Source organism: Cetorhinus maximus, chromosome 21, assembly GCF_964194155.1.
Source record: "Cetorhinus maximus chromosome 21, sCetMax3.hap1.1, whole genome shotgun sequence".
Classification (NCBI taxonomy): Eukaryota; Metazoa; Chordata; class Chondrichthyes; order Lamniformes; family Cetorhinidae; genus Cetorhinus; species Cetorhinus maximus.
The window spans coordinates 28,868,483-28,878,706 of NC_135899.1; the positions used below are offsets into that span (position 1 = coordinate 28,868,483).

The 10,224-nt window shown below is 43.9% G+C and overlaps 1 protein-coding gene across 4 annotated transcripts in view; it reads left to right on the forward strand.

Annotated features, from left to right (window-relative positions):
• Positions 1-9,945, forward strand: part of LOC144695803 (E3 ubiquitin-protein ligase RING2-A-like) — a 30,952-nt gene extending 21,007 nt beyond the window's left edge. For all 4 annotated transcript variants that reach the window (XM_078566789.1, XM_078566791.1, XM_078566792.1 and 1 more), the window contains exons 3-7: positions 1,223-1,383; positions 3,194-3,409; positions 5,774-6,064; positions 8,232-8,403; positions 9,608-9,945. In XM_078566789.1, the coding sequence (XP_078422915.1) occupies positions 1,223-1,383; positions 3,194-3,409; positions 5,774-6,064; positions 8,232-8,403; positions 9,608-9,709 (942 nt within the window). In that variant the 3' untranslated portion in view covers positions 9,710-9,945. The remainder of the gene's footprint in view (positions 1-1,222; positions 1,384-3,193; positions 3,410-5,773; positions 6,065-8,231; positions 8,404-9,607) is intronic.
• The last annotated feature ends 279 nt before the right edge of the window (positions 9,946-10,224 follow it).

The following is a 10,224-nucleotide window of genomic DNA, read 5'->3' on the forward strand; positions in this document are numbered from 1 at the left end:
CTTGTTTGTATACATTTTAACTTACCAAATATATAATCTGTGTGGCCTGCATATATTCATAAAAGTTTGAATCCTGATAACCTGAAGTAAAAACAAAGTGGTGGAATCACACAAGTTAATCAGCATTTGAAAGATAGGCTACTGTTCTGGGTGGGATTCATCACCCTAGTCCTAAAGCATCAACCTCCCTCCCTCCCTCTCTCTCTCTCTCTCTCTCTCTCTCTCTCTCTCCCCCTCCCTCTCCTCTCCCCCTCCCTCTCCTCTCTCCCTCCCTCTCCTCTCTCCCTCCCTCTCCCCCTCTCTCCCTCTCTCCTTCTCTCCCTCTCTCCTTCTCTCCCGCTCTCCTTCTCTCTCTCCCTCTCTCTCTCCCTCTCTCTCTCCCTCTCTCTCTCCCTCTCTCCCTCTCCGCTTGCACGCTTTCTCTCTCCCAGCGTGTGCTCTCCCATTCTGCCTGACCTGTGCATTTCCACACATTCTGCTTTTACTTTTGGTTGAGGTTGTAACTTTCTCACAGGAGTCCTGTGGCCCTTGATATCTCAATGCCTGTTTGCAGTTCCGACTTTGAGAAGCAAAGAAGCAAGGCTCTAAATTAAGATTGGGAAACTTCAAGCTGATGAGAGCAGTGGTTAACAAAACTTAGCATGTTGAAATTTGACACTATTCTCGCTGTACCTTGTGTGGGCCAGGATGAGGCTACTTGTTTTCAGGAGTTATTGGGCCAGCAATCCTGAGGTCATGGCAAGTTGTTAAATTGAATTCAATAAAACTGGTTAATTTCTGGATTGACTGCAGAAAAATGACTTATGAAATTGTCAACAATCCAACTGGATCACCTTCCTGGTCTAATCTACATGTGGCTAGTTCACACTGCTATGTAACCCTCTGAGCTGACCCAGCAGATCACTCAGTTGTACGCAGTTGCTTTGAAGAGGCCCAACTGTACTTTTTCAGGGTGACTAGCGATGCACAATATAAACAGCCTTGCTAACCTTGCCCAAGTCCGGAGAACAAATTTAAAAATAATAGTTTTAACGCTTGGGCATTTATTGCTCAGCTTCAGTTGATCGGTGCTGTCTTTGACAAAACTCCACCGACAAAATTACAACCATGTAGATCTAGATTACAATAATTCACCTGATACGCCTCTCATCTCTTTGTTTGCAGATATAATGGCCACAGAAGGTTGGCTTATTACATTGACTGCCTTGTCTTTTTCTTTCAGGAGGCAATTATGGATGGGACGGAGATTGCAGTGTCGCCCCGAAGCTTACACAGCGAGCTGATGTGCCCCATCTGCCTGGACATGTTAAAGAACACCATGACGACAAAGGAGTGTTTACACCGCTTCTGCTCAGACTGTATCGTCACTGCACTCCGCAGCGGGTATGGGACAGTTGGATGTTGTGTGTGTGGTTAATGCATATAACCTCTCTGGTGGCTTGGTGATTAAATGCACCTTCACCCAGTGCCTGGAGGTGTCAGCTGTGGCTCAGTCCATAGCACCCTCGCCTTTGACTCAGAGGGTTATGGGTTCATGTCCCACTCCTGGAAACCAAGAACCGTGATTGTACTCGAAAGAGTTGCAATCTGTGACTGTTGATAACTCGAAAGAGTTTCACCCAGTGTCTGCAGAGGCTTTGAGTCTAGCTTGTTAACTAATGTCAGGTGTTTAGTGAATGGGGATTAGTGAGCTGCTAACTGGTGTGTAGCGTTACACATCTCGGGTCTGAACTCTGTCTGGTTCTGTGCCACTAGTCAATCCTATGTTTTAAGTCCAATATCTAGTTATTTCCTAAAGCAGCTAGCTGGTTTTATTATTAAATACTCTTACTAATCAGACTTCCTGAGAACCTACACTCAGACCGCAGCAGTTCACTCTCAGGTACTCGGACTGTAACAGCCTTCAGTGTACTTCAGGAGTTACAGCACCACCCAGAGATAGGGATCAGTTACTACAGCAATCATTGTTATTCACAAATGGAAAGAGGGACAGAATGTAAAAGAAGAACTTTTATTCTGTATTATAGTATGGTGCCTTTCACACCCTAAAGATATCCCAAAACACTTTATACCTAAATTCTTTTAAAGTACCATCACTGTTATATCGATAATTGCAGCAGCCATTTTGCACATTGCAAGTTAGAAGTGAGTGAAATGTGCAGTTAATCTACTTTGTTCTTGGCTGGGGGATGATGGTTAACTAAGGCAGTGGGGCAAAGCACTGCATTTGACCAAATATCGTTAATGGTCCCATTGTTGTGTTACTCAACACCTAAAATACAATTCTCAGTTTGCCTGTGGCTCTTTTGTTGAAGATCTTAAATCTTTGTTTTGTGATTATCGAATGGAATCACTTTTCATTCTACATCTTCGCAATTTAAAGTTTTTCTTCCTGAACACATTGTCAAATGGCTGAGGTTCCATGAGTTAATGTTCCACCTGTGAGCCCAGTCAGTGAGTGCGAGACTGTTTAATGATGAAACATATCACAGCCGAGTCTGTGTGATGTCTACATCAAGTGCTCTTGGGTTATGTATCAGGGTGATGAAATGCAGCCTCAATGACCTCCTCAGCTTCAACCACAAGAAGTGGATTCCTTGCAGCAACCCTCTGCCATTGTTCCACTTCCTACACTGGCTATCCTGTAATTCTGAGTTGGATTGTCAGCTAGAGGCAGGTTTATGTTATGGACCCATTTTCATAAGAACTGGAATTGAGACTTGAAAAAATTTATTTCCTGTGAAGTCCTTCCACTCCATACTCTGGTATGGATTAGGACTCGTAAAAAAGCCAGCACACATCACACTGAACTGTTTTGTTTCCTGAGCTTCACCTGATCTTCATGTTTTTAAACATTCATTTTTCCTCTGTCTACATTTATTAACAAGTGACCCCTACCCCTTCCCTGATTTCAGGTTCTCCTTCATTATGCACCCAACAAGCAAGTGAGCAGGTGATTAGTTCCCAGTATAATATGATTTTGTCTATCTGTTTTATTATATTCTGTTTTTTCTTCTGCTAAGGAATCACCTTATTCTGGGATCTCATGCTGCAACTAAGTGTTGCCATTCCAGACTGGCCTGTATTACTTGCCCTTAACCGAAGAATTCAGGCTGTGATGTGCTCTAATGTTGTGCCCACTGGCATGTGGCTATCTGCTGAACTAATAATGTTTTCTGCCACTTTTGTTTAGGAACAAAGAATGTCCTACATGTCGAAAGAAGCTGGTGTCTAAACGATCGCTCCGACCAGATCCAAATTTTGATGCACTGATCTGTAAGATCTATCCGAGCAGGGATGAGTATGAGGCACATCAAGATCGCGTGCTGGCACGATTGAGCAGGCTGCATAACCAGCAGGCCCTAAGCAGCAGCATTGAGGAAGGGCTGAAAATGCAGGCCATGCACAGGTAAAGAGGGACTTGTCCCGAATGCCAGGTGGTGCTTATTTTGCCCACAGCTCCACCTTTGAATCTCTTTAGTCAGGTTTCTGCTCCTGCCACAGCACTGAAATAGCCAACGTCAAGGTCACAAATGAAGTCTTGTATGACTGTGACTGTGGTAAACTCTCCCTCTTCATTTTTGTTGACCTGTCTTTAGCCTTTTACACGGTTGACCATGCCATCCTCTTCTGTTGCCTCTCCTCCATTATCCAGCTGGGTGGAACTGCACTCGGCCAGTTCCTTTCCTATCTGTCGAGTCGTAGTCAGAGAATCTCCTGTGAATGGCTTCTCTTCCCTCTCCTGACCCCTGAGAATCTATCCTTGGCCCTCTATTTCTCATCTACGAGCTGGCCCTTGGCGGCATCATCTAGAAACACAATGTCACGTTCCACATGTGTACTGATGGCACCTAGCTCTCTCTCACGCCATCTACCTTGAACCCTCTACTGTCTCCGATATGCCATGCTGTTTGGGCAACATCTGGTGTTGGATGAGCAGAGATTTCCTCTAGTTAAATCTTGAAAAGATCAAAGGCAGTGGCCACACACTCTATTCCCGAGCCTCTGATGTCATCTCCCTCCCTGGCCACTGCCTGAGTCTGAACTGGATAATTTGCAACCTTGGCAACAAATGCTGAGCTCCTGTCCCTATACATCGCCATAACCAAGACTAGCTATTTCCACCTCCATGATATTGCTTGTTTCAACTCCTGGCTCAGTCCACCCATTGCTGAAATCCTCCGGACTCACCTTTTCCAATGTTCAACTGGGCGGCCTCCCACCCTCCATAAGTTTCAGCATATCCAAAATTCTGATGCCTCTGTCCTAACTCTCAGGTCCTGTTCACCCAGCACCTCTGATCACTAGCCTGCATTGATTCTTATTTCGGCAACATGTCAAATTTAATGGTCTCAACCTTGTGTTAAACCTCTTCAAGGCTTTGCCCCTTCATATGTTTGCAGCTTCCTACAGCCCTCCAAGATTTTTCCGTTCCTCCAATTCTGGCCTCTTGCACATCCCATGTTTCGGTTGCCCCTCGAGTGACGGTCGTGGATTCAGCTGCTTAGACCCAAGGTTTGGAATTCTTTCCGCCTCACTCGTCCTTTAAGTCAATCCCAAAACCTACCTCTTTGACTAACTGTTCTGATGTCGTTTAATGTGGCTCTGTCTCAAATCTTGTATGATTGCACTCTGAAGGGCCTCAGGATGCTTTCTTATGTTAACGGTGCTATAGAAATACGAGTAGTTGTTGCAAGGGTAGAAGAAATGCCCTGCATTCCAAGAAGTTCAAGAGGTGTTCTGCTGGAGGGTTATAAAAATCAGGAGGTTCTGAAGTTTGCAGGCAGGGTTAAAAAAGGCTCTAAGATATGAAAGGCTTGGGGTGGGATTGGAAAATGTAGGAGGTTCAATGTTTGATAGATATCAAAGAAGTAGTTGTAAGGAAAAAGATCAGAAAACAGATCAGTTTAATACTTAGATTCTAAATCGCATTGTTCATTACTAGTCAGTATTCTCAGAGAGGGTATGTACTTTATCAGAAAGTGTCTCTCTCACTATGATAGTCTGTTCAGGAGGTTTATTGCAGCAAGTGTTCATTTTTCTATTGTTGTTTAGGCCTTGAAATTACATTTTGGGGTAATTGTTTAAGAATGCTAACGTGTTGTTCTGAAATTCCTGTGTCTGCTACTTGAGTTGAGGTCCTATTCCTTACTTTAAAGCGTTAACAGTTTGTACAAATAGAAGGGAATTTCTGGCACAGTGTTTGTGCGCCAGTATCTCACTGTGTAATTTCACGTCCATGGTATTTTCAGTGGGCACGATGTAGGACCTCAGCGGAGATGACTTTTCGTGACCTTGAAGCCACGGTGTTAATTTCCCCATCTTTCTTGAAGACAGGTGCCTTTCCATACCTCAAGCAAAAGGCCAGTCTCGCTTGCAGGCTTTTGGTCGTCAGGGTTAATGTTCGTATACACATTTTTCAGCTGGAATTAATGAATAGTGATCAGGTATGGACCTGAGAGGCTCAGAAGCCAACTCTCATGTCCCCACTATCCTGGCTGGGATAACATAAGTACATTGACCAAACCTGGAATGTTTCTGGAGTATGATTTAATTCTGCACTGCACAGGCCAATGTTCTAGCAGAGACCTTGGGACATTACCAGGTTACTTTTTGACTTAATTCAGATGCTTTATTGTCAGATTTTAGAGCGCTGTTCTTGTGTGTGCCGGATGACTGCGATCACCCTCTTTTTATGTAGTTGGAGGCACATGCATTTTAAACATGCTCCCCTTTTACCCCCCACCTCCGCCCAACCGTTTCCTCTTTGTAGAGCTCAGCGAGTAAGGAAGGCACAGCATGAATCAGACAACACCACTTTCAGTGGAGGGGAGGACAACTGTGACAGCCGCTCTCATGTCAGCAACGTGTCTACGCACAGCAATCAGGAGGCCGGTCCGAGCCGCAAGCGCTCCAAAGCTTCCGATGACTCCTGTCCCGATCTGGATAACTCACGGGAAGGGGCTGGAAGCCCGGATGTTGGGGTGGATTCCTGTAGTGAAATCGAGTTGGTCTTCAGACCTCATCCAGTGCTGGTGGAAAAAGATGAATATTCACAAACAAGGTATGGGAAAATGGCCTGTACAAATAAGATTCCAAGTTAGAAGTGTTAAGCTCCAGCGCGCATCTGTAAGATATTGTGGAATTCTCCAGCAGTTTGATGTGCTAATGTGACACCTTCTGTTCTGGCTCAGTTGCATCCTGCTGTTTCCAACCTGGCTGTGTCATAATCAGTCACAATAATTGTGCATACTTGTCCTGACTGTAGGCAAAGCTACTGTACAAGATCTTGGGATGCTTTTTTACATGGAGGAGGATGAACAAGCATGAATTCCATTTTAACTGGTGTAACTTTGCTGTGAGCAAGATAGATAAGAGAAAGGACTTGAATCATATGGTGCCTTTCACACCCTCAGGATATCCGAATGCACTTCACACCTATCACTGTTATGTGGCAAATATGCCAATTTTTAATCCAGTTTGTTGTTAACTGACTGGGCAGGTGTTAACTGTCCAAGTCAGCAGGAGATGGTCATTCCTGTATCTCCATGGCTGATCAATCTGTTTATGGGGATAGTGGGGGATAATGGAATCCTGCTGCAGATTTTCATAATGGGTGCAGTTAAGAGGGCAATCGTTATGGGGAAAAAAAGACTTAAAAATGAACTGACTCATTCCAGCCTGTGTGTCATGGGTATGATGGTTTTATTGCCCCTTCCTATGCAATTGTTTGTTTAAAAAAGTGTAGCAAAAGCACTTCATATTATATATGTATGTTGGTTTCCAGGTTTTGCACAATATGATAAAAGGAGTGAGGCAATCCCCGCCATTAACCACCGTTACTTTTACTGCGATCTGCTTTTTGGATACGGGCCTGCACCCTCCCTCTCGGGGTATGCACCCCTTCAAAATGGCAGCTTGAGAGAAAGACTTGCATTTATACCACACTTTTCACAATCTTAGGAAGTCCCAAAGTGCTTTACAGCACTTTTTTTTAAGTGTATCTCTTTATGTCGAATATATAGCACAGAACCAGGCCATTTGGCTCAACCAGCCCATACCAGCATTCATGCTCTATTTGTGCCTCCTCTCACCCTTCCTTATCTAACTCTGTTAGCAGCACCCTCTATTCCTTGCTCCCTCATGTGCTTATCTAACTTTTCCTTAAATACATCTATACTATTCTCCTCAACTCCTCCTTGAGGTAGCACCTTCCACATTCTCGGCACTCTTTGTAAAGAAGCTTCTTCTGGATTCTATATTGGATTTTTTGGTGACTGTCTTCTATTGATGGCTTTGTTCTTCCCCACAAGTATCTTTCTGTATCCACTCTGTCAAAACCTTTCGCAGTTTTAAAGATCTCTATATTAGATCACCCCTCAGCCTTCTGTTTTCAAGGGAATGCAGACCCAGCCTGTTCTTCATTTCCTGATGGGTATAATCTTGCAGTTTGGTTTCATCCTTGTAAATCATTTTTGCACCTTCTCCAGTGCCTCCTATATCTTTTTTATAATATGGTGACCGGAACTGCGCACACTTGTCCAAATATGGCCTAAACAAGACTTAATGCCAGCTTAACATAACTTCTCTACTTTTCAATTCTCTCTCAAATAAACCCTGGTGCCTGGTTTGCTTTTGTTATGGTCTTATTAACCTGCATTGCTACTTCTAGTGACTTGTTTATTTGTACACCCAGTTCCCTTTGCTCTGTTACCCCATTTGGATTCTTGTTTTCCATGTAACATGTGATTTCCTTATTTTCCTTACCAAAATGTAATACCTCACACTTATCTATGAAATTAATTTGCCAGATATATGCCCATTCTCCAAGTTTATTAATGTTGTCTTGTAATTTGTTGCAGTCCTCTTCCAGTTTGGAGATGTCCACGAGTATAGAAATTGTGCTTTTAAAGTTTAAATCATTGCTATAGATTCTGAACAATGTAATGTAGCAAATGCAACCAATTTGCACACATCAAGCTCTGCAAACAGCAGTGCGATAAACGGTCAGATAAGATGAATTTGAGTGATTTTGATTGAGGGCTGTTAACAATCTACGTGACAAAAGTTCATATTTTTTCAAAATCTCCTAGTTACTTTGCCATGTATCAGATGACTGACATTTCTATTCAGCTTCCACCTTTGAAGAAAATGGCTTATGAATTTTACTTTTGCATTTTTTTCCCTCTTCCTACCTAATTCTGAATCCATGATATGCACTGACGGCTCAGATACGTGAAGACCACTGCAAATGCCACTGTGGACCATTTGTCCAAGTATCTGGCATTAAGGATTGCTTTGGAAGAGCAGCAGAAGAGCATTGGGAATAACCCTGTCAGTCTGGAGGAAGTCAGTGAGAAGCAGTACACAATCTACATCACCACCTCTGGGGGCCAGTTCACGGTAGGTATACACAGTTCATGTTTTAACCTGTTGTACACAGTTCGATTGAAAGGCTCTTTCATCTTGCTCTGACATTTCTGTTCCTCTTAGGTTCCACTTCTGCCTTTCCTCCCTGTATTGTAGCTGTGTACAAATGGATTTTCATCATCCTGTGTCCAGCTCTAATTTCCTCCTTCCCTGACCTTAGAAACTGCTGTTCCTCACCTAACTTCATCTTTCCCTTTTGTTCTGTAGGTTTTAAAATCAGATCTTGGCTTTACTTTGCCACATCTACTTTGTTTATGTTATCTTCTCTTTTTCTACCTTGATGATGCCCTGGGCTTGTGGCCTCAGCCTTTCTCTAAGGTTTCCCAATAATAAAGTGAAAGCAGGCTTTGCTACAATGAAGTGTATTCTGTCCCTCCCGTAGGAGAGCGAGGGTACAGCATTCACATCGTTGTCAGCACCAACCCATCCAGTGAACAGTAGCATATTTGACATGGAGAGGCACAAGATTATAACACATGTTTGGCTGCCCTCTCTTCCAATGTCCTCCTTCTTTCTCTGTTCCATCCTCCCTTCAGATGGCGTTGATTGCTTTTCCCGAGTGGTCATTCTTCATTTGTAAGCTGAGAGATCTCTGCCTTCCTTCCAATCTGGCCTCTTGCGTATGCCTGATTTTTATCACTTCATCATTAGTGGCCTAGGTCCTTGGCTCTTGATTTCCTGCCCTAAGCCCCTCTGCTTCTCTATCCCTCTCTCCTCTTTAAAGATCTTCATTAAAACCTTCCTTTTGTCACCTGTCCTAGTGCCCCCTTTTGTGGTTCAGTATCATTTTGGTGTTTGTTTATGCCCCCTTAAAGTGCCCTGGGATGTTTTTTGCTGTGTTTAAGGTGCTATATAAAAGCAAGTTGCTGCTGTATCAGAACTAAGAAACATCCTGATCTTGACCAGAGGCCAGAGAAGTATTGAGGTGCCCCTGGCAGTAGATCAGGATTTGGCGCAATGACTTGGCTTTCCTACCCAGCCTCTACCCTCTGGTAGATTGTAGCAACCTAGGTGAGATCAGTTCATACAACACAGAACGAGCCTTGGACCTTACTGAGTTGTTTTGACTCACTGCCACCATCAGCAGTTGGTTTAACCAAACTCCCATGTTATTCCCCAGGAAAGCTTCTCGATAGGATGTATCTCTGTTTAATTCTACCTTTGAATTTCTGTGCAGACATTGAATGGATCACTGACGCTGGAATTGGTGAATGAGAAATATTGGAAGGTCAGCAAGCCTCTTGAGCTGTACTACGCCCCCACCAAGGAACAGAAATAGTGAAGGAGGGAAAGGACCAAACAAAAATTGCTATCTGCTTGCTTACTCCTTCCATCTATTCGCCACAATAAGACTGCCACAGCGTTTTGGCTTTGGAGAGTGTGGAAGGGACTGTGCTGAATCCCGCAAGAGAAGGACTGGCTGGAAATTGTTTGAATTTTGATGCAAGGCCATTGAGAGGAAATTCTTTCAGTCGGGGTTGGGGGAATAGAATAAATCTGAACTGTTACATACCATTGCTCCTGTGTCCTGCAGTGCTGGTTGCGAGTGTGTGCTTTGAGTTGAGGACCACATTTTGAGGTTTGACCTTGCTTCTGCTGTGATCAGTCGGCCATCCCAGTTAGAGTGGGTGTGGTCGGAGCCTCGTGGCTTTAGTGCTCGGTCCCTTGGTTAGAGACCTGCTGATACTTTACATGTATATGGTTAGCATCATCCAGTAGCTGAAGCTAAACAGAGGCTGCACAGCACTGACAGTACGCACCCTTCTCGTAGCATCTGGTGAGGGGGTGGCAGGG